The 15,746-nt window shown below is 41.2% G+C and overlaps 1 protein-coding gene across 4 annotated transcripts in view; it reads right to left on the bottom strand.

Moving 5' to 3' along the window:
- Positions 1–15,746, bottom strand: part of LOC105008069 (serine/threonine-protein kinase BRSK2) — an 864,007-nt gene that overhangs the window by 9,405 nt on the left and 838,856 nt on the right. For 2 of the 4 annotated variants that reach the window (XM_029115106.2, XM_034288280.1), the window contains one exon: positions 8,315–8,506. The exons of 1 other annotated variant lie outside the window; for it this stretch is intronic. In XM_029115106.2, coding sequence (XP_028970939.2) covers positions 8,352–8,506 — 155 coding nt within the window. In that variant the 3' untranslated portion in view covers positions 8,315–8,351. Of the gene's footprint in view, positions 1–8,314; positions 8,555–15,746 lie in introns of all 4 variants that reach the window. One more of the 4 variants, XM_034288278.1, reaches the window with a different exon arrangement.

Here is a 15,746-nt window from a genome sequence, read left to right as displayed (position 1 = left end):
TTTGCTGATCACAATGAAGGACTGCTTTCACCTGCCACAGTGTGGAATTCCACCTCGTGCTCACTGCAGCAGGGATGCCTCTGTGCTCCCCAAATTCACCATCGAAGATGGTCTTTAAAACGTTGTGCTTGTCTGGAGCAGGGAGCTAAGTTTTGATAACTTGGAGAGATAAGGACTTGCCGCTTTTGTTTCTTTCAAACCGTCTCCCACAACCAGCTGCAATGTGTGTGCAAAACACTGCAGGCGCTGTTTCTTTGCCATAGCAGCATCGACGGTTTGCTGGTCTTCTAGGGTTAAGTCATGCCATAGCTCAGGATCATCAAGATTATCTCCAGCATCATCATCTTCCTCCTGTTCGCTGGGGAAGCAGACCGTAAATGCCTTGCGCATGTAACAGCATTGTCACTAATGATATAGTCCAATTTAGCTTTGATGTTGTATTCATCACATATTGCCTCAAATTGGACACAGATGCGCTCCGCTGTGTGAGAGCCTTTGAAGCGGTTGCAGGCCAAGAGATTAGTCTTTGGCTGTACCCTCTCTGCATCTCTCTCCATCCAGTGCACAGTGACACCAAGGATTCCCCTCATCTTTCGATCAGACCGAATGTCCACAGTGACTGAAACATGGTCAGTGTTGCTCAATTGAGTTTTTAACTTTGAACGTCTCTCCTCAGCAAGGCTCTCTGTTTTTGTGGTCAGCGTTCGGCGACAGAGTGGGGTATACTTGCTGTCCAGCACAGCCAGAAAGTGACGAAAGCTCTTATTTTCCACAATAGACAGAGGAAAATTGCAATCAATAATCAAGTCAGACAATATCGAATTGGAGATGGCCTTCTGCTGTGGGTGGCTCATGCTGTAACGCCTTACACAAGTGTCCAGGATTTGTGAGATTGAAGGCTGTTGTGATTCATCTACGATGCTTTTGTTCATCTGGTATTCTTCATACCTGTAACAGAGAAGAATATGAAACAGATGTCAGAAAATCCCTTATATCCACACATGTTGTATTTGAAACTACTCTTTACTCATATCAATGTTGTTGTGTTAATATTCATTGTCTATTGTACACTACGGTATACGATAATACATTTCAGTGTATACAATATTAAGAATATTTTCACTGCTTCAAAAGTCATAAGAAAGCCCTTTCCCTCAAGAAACTGAAGTCATATGCTGTATAGCAGTGATTTTCAAAGTGGGGACGGGGACCCCTGGGTGCCGCGAGGGGGTGCTAGGGGGGCCATGGCAAGTTGGCATGAAAAGTATAGCAAAACAAAATAATTGAATAAATTAAATAACTAAAGTAAACCAAAACTAAGATAAACCATATTCCCATTAGTTAAGAACTGCACTATTATAATCTATTGCATCTTTGAACATTACTACTATAATCGTTATTGTTTTATTATATACTGTATATATCCCAGTGGTGCGCTGCCTCACATACCTAGACTACGTAGCACTCTGTGTCCATGCGCTGCCTGCTGTTTGGGCATGATATGAAAAGGGAAGGCTAATGGTGGATCTACTGTGACTGTGTTATGGTACTTTAAAACGGACGTTGACATGATGTTGGCGAGGTTTTCCATCTGAGCGTGCTACACTCATGTACCTCATATAATCCGGGTTAAAAAATCCCTATTTTTGTACGCATGAACCAGCAAGGGAGACGTGCGTTTACTGTCTCGTTGATACAGTAAATATGCAGCAGCAAGTAAGTTACGCTACATCCGATAAGGTGCTTAGCATTCGTTCAAAACTTACCTTTCTTTGTGCAACTTCAGGTGTCGAACAAAGTTGGACGTTGTGGCAGCTCCGTCTGTAATCTTCGACCCGCATGTTTTGCAAATTGCAACTCGTTTTTTGTCGACTACCTCGTAATTTTTATAACCAAACGAAACTATCTTCGGTATCATTTTGACAACTGGCGCGTTGTTGCTTGTTGCGCTTCATTGGTTGTCTTGCAATGTGCCTGCTTAGATGCTGTCGAATCAAAACAACGTGCCACTACAGTGATTGGATGTCGTGCAGGCAGCGCTCGCGCTCTCTGCATTTTTAAATTTTTTTTATTGAAACATATCAATTTACAAACTCAAGTAAGGAACAATAATATGCATAAAAAATATCTTCATTCGTATATCTGTGCATATACGCCTATGCTTACAAATTGTAAGAAAAAATAAAAAAGACAAGATCTTAGAAAGAAAGAGACTCATACAAGTTTTCATATAGTTTACAAAGGGACTGAATATCTTTGGATAAGTATTTAATGGATGCTAGATAATTCTTACATTCATTTTTAAAACAAGTTAAAGAAGGTTTACTGTTATTCCACTTGCTTTTATGGATATGATATTTACCCAAGGAAATAATAACGTTTATCCCCAATGACATATTTTTAGAGAGACCATCTACATAAATCAAAACCTGAGATACATTTAGTAAAGGAATCTCAGTACCAAAACTTAGCCAGCTGTAAAGATCTTGCCAGAATTTCAGTGTGACCGGGCAAGAAAAAAATAAATGTTCAATGGTTTCAGGCTCTTTTGAGCAAAATCCACATAAATCTACTTCAAAACGGAATCTTTTCCGTAAGATTTCAGCAGCAGGATAAACATTATTGATGATTCTAAACTGCATCTCCTTTATTTTAGGTACAATTGGCTATTTAAGATAATAACAATACTTGTTACTGAATGTTTCTCTATGAAAGAATTATAGTGAATATATTGACCAGCTTCATCTATCAAATCAGCAACAAATAAAACTTTTTTCTCCAACCACTCTTGTTTGAATAATGATTTCCTATTTAACATAATGGTCCTATTATTCCACAAGGTGGATCCATGAGGTATGAAGTTGTGAGGAAATATCATTTTCCAGTATTGCAAAATCTGCTGGTGAAAATTTGAAAGCTTAATTGGTCATTTAGAAATCTCAAAATCACATTTTAGCAAAAATTCCAGTCCTCCGACTCTCTTGAATACACATTTTGGTATATGAAACCACATTGAATTAGGCTGTGTTAAATATGATTTTATCCAATTCAGCTTGAGTACTCCAATCATGGATTCAAATTCAGTGGCTTTCAGTCCTCCATTTTTATAGTCTTTAATCATCTGGGATTTTTTTATATAATGAGTTTTATTTTTCCAAATAAAATAAAAAATGACAGAGTTAACCTTTTTTATCAATTTATGAGGAATATAAAGGGAATAAGATGGGTAAATTAGTTTAGATATGCCTTCTGCTTTAGTCAACAGGATTCTGCCCATAATAGATAAATCTCTCATAAGCCAATGATTAAGAGATTTTTTCATACTATCTATTCTCTCTTCTATATTTACTAGTTCTCTTGTATTTGAATCTTTAGATATTGTTATACCAAGGTATTTTATTTCAGCTTTAACTGGAATGGAATCTATACATCCTCATCACACGAATACAAAGGTAGCAATTAAATTTTTTTTAGGTTTAAGCACAGACCCGATGCTCTTGAAAAAAAAGAAATAATATTCAGGGCTTTCTCAATTATAGATTTGTCTTTTAAAAATATTACTGTATCATCAGCAAATTGACTGATTCGATACTCATAGTCACAAATGGCTAAATCATCCCATTGTGTCTTCCAGAATTTTTCATCATTTAAAACAGAATGAGTCTCTTGTAAGAATACGCAATTAGCTTTTTGTTCCTTGCAAAATAAAAAAATGGCTTTACGCTTAACACTATTTTTTAACCCCCTGACATTCAAAGATAGAAAAGAAATAGACATAGTTTAACTGTACCTTACGAACTATAACATTCTAATATGCAGGAGTGAACATGTTGTCCTTAATAATATTTTAACAAAACCATACTACCTTAAATGACTGGTAACTACCTGTTCATCGATAACGTTATCAGATTATTTCCACCTGATATAATGATAACCTAGAAAAACTTTAACATGAGTCCAGACGTTACCTTACATGATCAACAGCTATGGGTCAACTCTCAGTCCATCAATGAGTGCATAGCCTTCTTTTAGGAATGCTCTTTTCCCCTTTTTCCTGGCTTCTTGCACTCTCGGCCACAACTTAGCACGAGCTTCGCGATCTTCCTTTGAAAAATCTTATTTGAACTGGATGTTCATCTCTTTACATACTCTTGCCTCTCTCGATCTTTTCCACACTTCGCCACAAACAGTCCGCATTGCGAACTTGATGATCACCGGCCTGGGTAACCTGTTAGTAGCGGCGTCGTTCCTCTTTCCTAAACGATGCACTGTGTCCACCGAACCCCGAAGTTTCTCCACAGACAGCGGAATTACCCGAGTAAGGATTCCAATCACTATTTCCCTTGTGTCTTCTTTCTCTTTTTCTGGCATGCCAATTAGTCTGAGATCCCATCTTCTCTTATATCTGGCTTGCTCCAAACACAGTTGTTTCAGTGAGCTGTTCTCTGTTCCTTAATTTCCTCTTTCATTCTGTGAATATCTTCTTTGTTTTCTTTAACTGCTTGTGCATTTTCCTCCATTCTTTTTTCGACGTTTTTCATTCTTTGATCTTGCTCGTCATATTGCTTAATTAAGGTTTGGATTGCATCAAAAATCACTTCGTTTGTGATTTCATCTGCTTGTTTGCTTTTATCTTTCGCCTTCATTCTTGCTTTCTTGGGGTTCAGGCTGGGCAGCGGTGTGTGTTCATACCTTGCTTTTGCATTGTCTACCAACATGTCTTCAATTTCTGACTCATCACATGCCTCCGTGAGAGCGGTGAAGTTATAAACATGTTCTGCTAGCCCGGTATCTGCTTGGTTAGTATTAGCAATCTTATTTACACTTGGATTGACAGAGAGTAACTTAATCGCATCACAAAACAAAAATTAAGTTAATACTGGATGTAATTTCCACACTACTAGTAGGTTTCTTTGCCAGAAGTATCGATATTAGGACGTTATTGAACTATTTTACCAGAGCCTGCGTAGTTGCTACCGCTCACTCCGCCATCTTGGGTTCCTCACCCACGCTCTCTGCATGCATACAGGTGGTGCACAAGTCCAAGTCGAGTTGCAAGTCTTTGTACATTTTGTGAGTCTAGTCTGAAGTCATAAAATTTATGACTGGAGTCCAAGTCACATGACTCGAGTCCACACCTCTGCCTAGTGTTACGCCCTTTGGCTGAAATAACTTCAGTGAGACGCTTCTTGTAACACTCTACCAGTCTCTGACATCAGTCTAAGGAAAGTTTGCCCCACTCCTCAATGCAGAATGCTTTAACCTGTGTGATGTTTGAGGGGTTTCTTGCATGTACAGCCCGTTTCAAGTCACCCCACAGCATCTCAATGGGATTAAGATCTGAGCTTTGACTGGGCCATTCCAGGACTCTCCATTTCTTAGTTTTCAGCCAGTCCTTGGTGGATTTACTGGTATGTTTAGGGTCATTGTCATTTTGCAGGGTCCAGTTCCGCTTCAGCTTTAATTTTCTTACAGATGGTCTCACATGTTTCTCAAGCACCCTCTGATACACTGTAGAATTCATGATGTATTCTATGATGGTGAGCTGGCCAGGTCCTGCTGCAGCAAAGCATCCCCAAACCATAACAATTCCACCTCCATGCTTCACAGTTGGTATGAGGTTATTTTCCTGGAACGCTGTATTTGGCGTGCGCCAAACATGTCCTCTGTTCTGGTGTCCAAATAATTAAATTTTAGACTCTGTCTGAAGAACATTATTCCAGACGTCCTGTTCTTTGTTTACGCTCTCTCTGGCAAACTTCAGTCTGGCCTTAGTGTTTCTCTTGGAGAGTAAAGGTTTCCTCCTTGCACACCTCCTGTGAAGATTAAACTTGTGCAGTCTCTTTCTGATTGTAGAGGCTTTCACATCAACAGTCGCTAGAGCCTGCTATAGATCCTGGGATTACATTTTAGGAGTTTTGGAGACTTCTTTTAGCATCTTGTGGTCTGTTCTCGGGGTGAACTTGCTTGGACGGCCAGACCTGGGCATGTTGGCAGCTGTTTTGAATGTCCTCCACTTGTACACTATTTTCCGGACAGTGATTTCAAACTCTTTTGAGATCTTTTTAAATCCCTTACCAGACTCATAAGCTGCAACAATCTTCTTTCTGAAGGCCTCAGACAGGTATTTCGATCTCACCATGGTGTTCACTCTCATGTCAACAGTCAGGAGCACACCAAACTGAATGTCTGAGGTTTCATTGGGCAAGCCTCCTTCAAAATGCTGAGTAACAATGTTCTAATCATGTACACCTGATGTGATACCCCTGTGTGTGATTTCAGCCATTTTAAGTGGGACAAAATGTGGGGGTGTCCTCATTTATTCCTCACCAGAAATTGCAGAAAGTTTAAAAAAAGTATTTTCTTCAGTTTTACCTGTTTAGTTATATTACTTGAATCTCTCAGTATTGATAACATTTATATTAAATATCCATATGTCTAAATATGTTAAAAACCCACAAGTTTTCATAGGGTGTCCAAATTTTTTCACATGACTGTAGGCTAGGCCTATTCAACTTTCAGTATTGTAAATTAATCATGCCATGTTTTTGTTCAATTACAATCCTTGTGATTTGAAGTTTAATCATACTATTTAACACAAAGCACACAATCTCCCCGATATTGCTTAACGCGAGGCACATGTTCTTTCTTCCTTTTCGAGAAGAGGGTTAGTTTGGCTCTGTTCACCTTCTAAGACCATGCTCGCCGAAAAGGCTTGGAACACTCTACTAGTTGGAAAGCGCCTTGTCTTTTAAAATAAGCATGTTCCGGTATTTTTTTCTCTGAAGCAAGCCTCGGCCCTTGCGTTTCGAGCAAACTGGTTTGAAATTTTGAAGCAAGCCTCGGAGCCTCTGCTTCGTGCGTCCCATCACTAGTGCCAGTCCTGACACCCATAGACCCAGAGTTTTTTAACGTTTACTAATAATATGTAAGGGTTATTATCGGATATTTTAATTGGTATATACTGCATACAGTTATATAAACATTTTATATAATATATAATCTCGCATATATCTAACTAATGTACATTCTATTAAAAAAAGTATTTTTCATTATCAACATTGTTGATTAGTTGTTGCAGCCCTACTGTAAATCCAACAATTTCGGGTCTGTGATTACTTTGTGGGTGAAGGGATGGATGTATTTCTGAGTTAATCAAACAGGGATAATTTGGTCAAACGAGTGCATATCTATTAAATTATTTTGTGGGGGGGGGGGGGGCGATTATGTTAAGGAAAGGGGAGAATGTTGTTTGAGTGTTTGGTGTCTTCATGTGTAATTTGGTAAAATGTCTTTTTGATTCAAATACATGCTCAATAGGTAGACAGTCATTGCTTTATACACTCACCTAAAGGATTATTAGGAACATGGTGGTCATAAAGGGATGGACATGGTCAGAAACAATGCTCAGGTAGGCCGTGGCATTTAAACGATGCCCAATTGGCACTAAGGGGCCTAAAGTGTGCCAAGAAAACATCCCCCACACCATTACAACACCACCACCAGCCTGCACAGTGGTAACAAGGCATGATGGATCCATGTTTTCATTCTGTTTACGCCAAATTCTGACTCATCAGACCAGGCAACATTCTTCCAGTCTTCAAATGTCCAATTTTGGTGAGCTTGTGCAAATTGTAGCCTCTTTTTCCTATTTGTAGTGGAGATGAGTGGTACCCGGTGGGGTCTTCTGCTGTTGTAACCCATCCGCCTCAAGGTTGTGCGTGTTGGGGCTTCACAAATGCTTTGCTGCATACCTCGGTTGTAACGAGTGGTTATTTCAGTCAAAGTTGCTCTTCTATCAGCTTGAATCAGTCGGCCCATTCTCCTCTGACCTCTAGCATCAACAAGGCATTTTCGCCCACAGGACTGCCGCATACTGGATGTTTTTCCCTTTTCACACCATTCTTTGTAAACCCTAGAAATGGTTGTGCGTGAAAATCCCAGTAACTGAGCAGATTGTGAAATAATCAGACCGGCCCGTCTGGCACCAACAACCATGCCACGCTCAAAATTGCTTGCTTTCCCATTCTGACATTCAGTTTGGAGTTCAGGAGATTGTCTTGACCAGGACCACACCCCTAAATGCATTGAAGCAACTGCCATGTGATTGGTTGATTAGATAATTGCATTAATGAGAAATTTAACAGGTGTTCCTAATAATCCTTTAGGTGAGTGTATAACAAGAATGCAGAACCAGAGAGTGTAAAGCTACAGTATTGCTAATGTTGTCAATCTGAAGCCTCTGACCACTTTCCCAAAACCCTTGATAACAGTGGAGAGGTTATACTGGGGTTTGAATCTTTGATGTACTAACAAATATTTAGGCTCTACTGCTGTTACAGTTTCCTGGTCTAGGCCTCCTCCAGTGTCCCAATGGATGTCATCCTGGCTTTGTCTCGGCCCAAGGTGGGAGGACATTTTGTGTCTTCTTGCATGGAAGAGGAGCAGTGCCGGATGGATGGGGTGGCAGGGGGGTAGTGGTGAGGCACCTGGCCATTCTTCTCCTCTGAAAAAAGTTTTTCAATTACGTCAAAGAAGTTACTCAATGGGCTGCCTAGGTACACAGATGGGAAGAAAAGAAAACAGGTAGAGGGAGAGGAAGAGAGAGAACAAACAAACAATGAACAATGGGATTCACATGAGGGGTGCTAGAGAGACTGACAGAGAGAGAAGAGAGAGATGAAAGGAGTGTGAGCGTCACTGTGACAGCCACATTGGCGTGTGTGTGTGGCAGTTTAGCCTTTTTTACCTTTTTCTGAAGGCAGACCTAGGCAGATGTGATTAGTTGATTGGTCAAGGAAAACTGCATGTTGGTGTGTATTCAATGTAAGATGCATGTAGCAACAATAGAAATCAAGATTTAGATAACTGGGTGAGTGGTGAAGCTTGGATCTGAAAACAGCAACATTTTGGACAGCTATTTATTTAACACTGACTAAACTGTCTCCAAATACAGTTTATACATGATAAAGTTTATACGACATGTAGTCTCTATACACAAAAAATACAATGGTAGATGGGGTTCCTACTAAAATGCCACAGAAGCAACGGAAAAAACAACTTGTCCTGGAAAGTTATGATTATTCTCCCAGAAAGTGGGAATTTATGTACTATCGCACTTGACAAAAGTACAGCTCTGAATTTAACAAGACCTGATGACAAAGATCAGTAAGAGAAAATGTAGATGGATTAATACCTAGTTTTGCATTTTGCGAAGCATGAGGCGGTACCTGCAGCCCACTCAGGTTGCACAGGCAGTCCAGCCCCTCCATGATGGCACATCCATACGTGCAGTCGCAAGAAGGTTTGCTGTGTCTCCCTGTACAATCTCAAAAGCACGGAAGTGATACCAGGAGATGGGCCGTTACACGAGGAGAGATGGACAGGGCCATAGAAGGGCATCAACCCAGCAGCAGGACTGGTAACTGCTCCTTTGTGCGAGGAGGGACACTGCCAGAGCCCTACAAAATGACCTCCAGCGGGCTACTAGTGTGCATATTTCAGACCAAACTGTCAGAAACAGACTCTGTGGCATGAGGGCCCAATGTCCTCTAGTGGGACCTGTTCTCACAGCCCAGCAATTTGCCACTCGATTGGCATTTGCCAGAAAACACCAGAACTGGCAAGTCCACCACTGGCACCCTGTTCTCTTCAGAGATGAGAGCAGGTTCACACTGAGCACTTGATGCCATTGACTGTGTTTCATGGAAACATGGCTGTGTGGATCTATACTGGACTCAGCGCTGCAATTGCCTGGTTTTTCAATCTTCTGGGCGGATCATGACACAGAACTCTCGGGCAAAACGAAGGGAGGAGGAATATGTTTCTACATGAACAAGGGCTCGGGCATTGATGTGACAGTCATACTAATAGTCTGGGTGAGTACACTGATGCTGTGACATCATGCAGCTTCTGTGAGGACAGCTGCATACCAACATGGATCAGGGTGAGTTACAACAATGACAAACCCTGTTCACTCAAGTGCCTTTCTTGGGAGAAATTTAAATAACAGTTCTCAGCCAACGACTCTGCTTCTGTTTGGAGAGGCCTCTAACAGATTACCAACTACAAGCCTAAATCCCCCCAATCTATTAATGTGACTGTGAAATTTTAATCCTGGAGGGGGACGTTGACAGTCTATTCAAGAGACAGAACCCCCGCAAAGCAGCAGGGCCTGACGGTGTCTCCCGATCCACCCTAAAGCTCTGTGCAGATCAGTTTTCTGCTGTGTTTACTGACATCTTTAACACCTCATGCTGCCTGTTTCAAATCCTCCATCATCATCATCCCCAAAAAGTCAAGGATCACCGGACTTAATGACTACTGACCCGTCACCCTAACCTTGGTGGTTATGATGTCATTTCAGTGCCTTGTGCTGTCCCACCTTAAGACCATCACCGACCCACTACTAGACCCACTGCAGTTTGCATACAATGCCAACGGGTCTGTGGAAGACGCGGTCAACATGGCTCTTCACTTCATCCTCCAGCATCTAGACTCCCCTGGAACCTATGCCAGAATTCTGTTTGTGGACTTCAGTTCCGCTTTCAAAACCACAATTCCTGCTTTGCTCCAAAGAGCCCCAGTCCACATGCAGGTGGATCACAGCCTTCCTGTCCAACAGGAGGCAGCACCTGAGGCTGAGGAAGCACTTGTCTGACCCCCTGACCATCAGCACCAGCCCTCAAGGCTGCATCCTGTCCCCCTTACTCTTCTCTCTGTACACCAACAGCTGCACCTCCAGTCGCTACTCTGTCAAGCTCCAGAAGTTTGCGAATGACACCACCCTCATCAGACTTGATGGAGTAACTGAGACGATTCTGCCTACAGGTGGGATACTGGGATCTGGTGTCCTGGTGCAGTAAGAATCTGTGGAGTGCTTGCGCTTTCTAGGCACCACCATCACCCAGGACCACAAGTGCAAACTGAACATCACCTATCTTACAATGAAAGCACAGCAGAGGATGTACTTGGCAGCTGAAAAGGTTAAACCTGCCAAAGACTATGATGGTGCATTGCGACACTGCCATCATAGAGTCCATCCTGACCTCTTCCATTACCGTCTGCTATGCTGCAGCCACTACCAAGGACAAGGGCAGACTGCAGGGCATCCACTGCTCTGCAGAGAGGGTGATTGGCTGCAATCTGACATTTCTACATGACCTACACACCTCCAGGATGAGGAGGCGAGCAGCAATGATTGGGTCTTATCCCTCTCACCCTGGAAATTGAATATTCAGAGCTCTCCCCTCTGGTTGTGACCAAAACCTCTCGCCACAGGAACAGTTTCTCTACCTACAGCAGTAGGCCTCATGCCTCATGAATACGCCACCGGAACCAAACTGACTATAGCCCGCCTGGACAATTCCTGCAGCTTACATATTTTTTTTGTTATGTATTAATGCCCAGTCTGCTGTTTTCATGCACACTCCACTGTTCTTATTTGTTTTGATTTTTGTTATTACTTTTGTATAAATCGTTGCACTAACGGGCCAGAACAAATTCCTTTTTTGTTGTGAAACTTAGTAATAAAACTCTTTCTGATTCTGATTTCTGATTCTCATTCAGTTGGTGATTTTGGTTTCCATTGACTGTTGTAACGTAATTTTGTTCTCAACAAATTACACAATGTGCAGTAAACATTTTGATCTTTAATATATTTAGTCCATCGAGACATGATGTGTGATTTAAGTATTCCCTTAATGTTTTAGAGCAGTGTAGATTGTGGAGATATATTCAGGTGTGGTTGATACAATATTTGCAGATGTTCTAGACTCCATCTTTAAGTGTGCAGCAAATAGTGTAGACTGAATCTGTTAATCCAGCATTCTTGGGTTTTAGCTTATAAATATTTTTAGGTTGTGCAAGGTACCTTTTTCAACTGTTCAAACTTTCCATGACACCTGAAGTTGGGTATCTTTTGGCAGCTACATCCTGGGTAGCTGAACCATAGTTCCATATTCCGTAAACTTCTTGATCATACTGATGACTGTGTTAACAGGAATTTCAAGGTCCCAGGAGATGGGCTTCAGAATGTCTATGTCCCCCCACTCTATTAAAGGCCCTTGGGCATCTGCAACGTACCCCTGCAAAGATTTATAAGCCAGTATGTGAGGATCTTTTTCATACGCTAGGTTTGGCAAACGTAAGTTGAAAACATCTGCTTAAAAGGGTGGTAAGATGGAGTTATCTAGTAACACGTCACAACACCTCAACCCAACTCTGATGTCTCTTACACAGTATTAGTCAATGTTGAGAAAAAGATGCAAAAAAGATGGACACATTGTAACTTAACATTGAAACACATTGTGAACTTCATCGACTGCTATTTCAATGACAACCTGGCAGAGCAACAGCATTTGGAGCAAGCATCGCTATTTTATGGAGCCAACAAAAGTTTCTGCGATTCTGAAGATTATAGTGTACAGTTCTCTCCTTTTACAATTTTCCTTTCATCCTCCAAGCTTTGGTGAATAGGAAAGACTTCTACCAAGACAGAATTTTCCTTAAAAGTTTCCATCAGTTCTTTCCTTCTATAACTAGTATATGCAATAACTCTCTCATTCTCACTATCTTTATGAAAGTATAAATGTATCCACACCTCTAAATGGCATACCGAATTGGAGGTATGGCGTCGCAAGATTAAACTGCCTCAAATCATCCATCCATCCATCTTCTTCCGCTTATCCGGCGCCTGCCTCAAATCAAATTATTTAAATTTTCAACAATGTTTTATTGTTTTTAAACAATGCTCAAATCAGTTTTTAATCAGTTTTGGAGGTCCTTAAGATGGAAAAGTAATAGACAAAGAGAAGAATAACATTTACGATGTTGTGCTTTTTCCTGTAATTCATTTTATATTGACATCAACCCCTAAACTTACCAACAGTAGTTCATTACTTTTCCTGGAAAGGTCTCTCTCCCGCACATTAAATTTGGTATTATGGCATTATGTTTTTTTGTCCTAATATCCAATTTGGAATTAGGGTCTTGGTTCATCACCGCAGCTCCCAGCGGACATAAGGAAGTCAGTGTTGAGATCTTTCTTCTGACACAGCACACATGCATCCAAGCTGCCACAAGGAGTCGTTACAGAGAAACGAGACTAGAGACAAACTGTATCGGATTATTAATCCCACAAAATCCAGAAGTTGCAGACCAATAGCACTCCCCTCTGTAGAACACCTGAGATAATTTATGAACTGGATTAAAATCCTGGTCTCACAAAGATTCCGCTAATACACTCACACAGCCCTCAGACTGCTTGTTGATTAACAGACATAATAACCTTCCTTGATTAAATATTTTGTCCACCACCTGTTGTTTTTGGTCTTGGCCACTTCACATGTAGTGGCCAAGTATTTCACAAGTATTTGATACACTGCTGATTTTGCAGGTTTTCCTGTTTACAAAGCATGTAGAGGTCTATTTTTATCATAGGGACACCTCAACTGTGAGAGATGGAATCTAAAACAAAAATCCAGAAAATCACATTGTATGATTTCTAAATAATTTATTTGTATAAAATTGTTGACCTGCACAAGGCTGGGATGGGCTACAGGACAATAGGCAAGCAGCTTGGTGAGAAGGCAACAACTGTTGATGGTCAATCTCCCTCGGTCTGGGGCTCCATGCAAGATCTCACCTCGTGGGGCATCAATGATCATGAGGAAGGTGAGGGATCAGCCCAGAATTACACGGCAGGACCTGGTCAATGACCTGAAGGGAGCTGGGACGACAGTCTCAAAGAAAACCATCAGTAAAACACTACGCCGTCATGGATTAAAATCCTGCAGCACACGCAAGGTCCCCCTGCTCAAGCCAGCGCATGTCCAGGCCCATCTGAAGTTTGCCAATGACCATCTGGATGATCCAGAGAAGGAATGGGAGAAGGTCATGTGGTCTGATGAGACAAACATTTAGCTTTTTGGTCTGAACTCCACTCGCCATGTTTGGAGGAAGAAGAAGGATGAGTACAACCCCAAGAACACCATCCCAACCATGAAGCATGGAGGTGGAAACATGCTTTTCTGCAAAGGGGACAGGACGACTGTACCGTATTGAGGGGAGGATGGATGAGCATTGAAGATAGGTCGTGGCCGGGTCTTCCAGCATGAGAACGACCCGAAACACACATCCAGGGCAACTAAGGAGTGGCTCCGTAAGAAGCATCTCAAGGTCATGGAGTGGCCTAGCCAGTCTCCAGACCTGAACCCAGTAGAAAATATTTGGAGGGAGCTGAATGTCCGTATTGCCCAGCGACAGCACCGAAACTTGAACGATCTGGAGAAGGTCTGTATGGAGTGGGCCAAAATCCCTGCTGCAGTATGTGCAAACCTGGTCAAGAACTACAGGAAACGTATGATCTCTGTAATTGGAAATAAAGGTTTCTGTACCAAATATTAAGTTCTGCTTTTCTGATGTATCAAATACTTATGTCATGCATTAAATGCAAATTAATTAATTACTTAAAAATCATACAATGTGATTTTCTGGATTTTTTTAGATTCCGTCACTCACAGTTGAAGAGTACCTATGATAAGAATTACAGACTTCTACATGCTTTGTAAGTGGGAAAACCTGCAAAATCGGCAGTGTATCAAATTGTTGTTCTCCCCACTGTATGCAGGGGCTCTACTTCACATATGTAGTATTCCAAATGTCAAGCTCTATAGATATTTATTAACCCCAATATTAGTAACATAAATAAGGAACAGGTTGCCATTTGGGACATTTAAAACACATTTGGGACATCCAGACATTTTCCACACTTTGAGTGTTTGCCTTGTGTGCACTCCAAGACCAGAGGGGACACTTGCGTGTGAGGAGAAATGTTTGAAATGTGTACATCTCCTGTTACTTCAAAGCGTACTGTGGGACACTTCGTATCTGTTTAGGGTGATGGCTTATCACATCAAATCCACTCATGTTAACATCAAGGTCAGTTCAACTGTCGTTTTAACCATTGAGATCACAACTACAGCCTTGTTAGAGTGTTAAACCAAATTGATAGATATCCTCATTGTGGTGGTATGCATAATGTGCTGACACAGTAAGTGGCCCCGATCCCTTCCTTACATTTTTTACTGCATGGTGATGGAAAATAAAAGCTTGATAAGGTCCTAACGCATATTGTCATATTTGTTTGGGCTGGTTTATACATCCTATAAATCTAGTGAAACTGTATACATTTACATTTTAGTAATTTAGGAGACGGTCTTATCCAAAGTGACTTACAGGAGCAATTACAGTAAACTGTTTTATGTTGCCCGACTGCGGATTCAATCCATCTTTTTTTGTTACTGGTCAGAGGTTCTAAGTGCTAGGATATTTGACACCATATGGTAAAAGTGATAGACAATACAGAAAAACACTGATGCAAGTGTTTGAACTAACCAGGATGCATTGGACTTCAAACACGACTGCTTGGGATTTGTGTGTGTAGGTGTGAGTGTAACTGTTTGTAGGTGTGTTTGTATGGGACAAAATAAGGAGAAAAAGTGAGAGAATTGGTCAAAAAAGACTGCTTTCATGATGGAGCTGAAGTTCACATAACTAAACATTAATTTGGTTTCTGGATGGGGTGAGCTTAAAGTGCCACTGCGCTGTTGTCACACTCCTCCTGATTCCAGTCACATTCTCTAAATAGTCTATATGACAATACACTTATTATACATAGTAAAAACCATTGATACATAATCACCAAAGGATCTGACTATGAATGTCAAATGTCAAAAACAAGGACA

This window comes from Esox lucius, chromosome 19, assembly GCF_011004845.1.
Source record: "Esox lucius isolate fEsoLuc1 chromosome 19, fEsoLuc1.pri, whole genome shotgun sequence".
NCBI lineage: Eukaryota > Metazoa > Chordata > Actinopteri > Esociformes > Esocidae > Esox > Esox lucius.
This window is presented reverse-complemented; position numbering and strand designations above follow the sequence as displayed.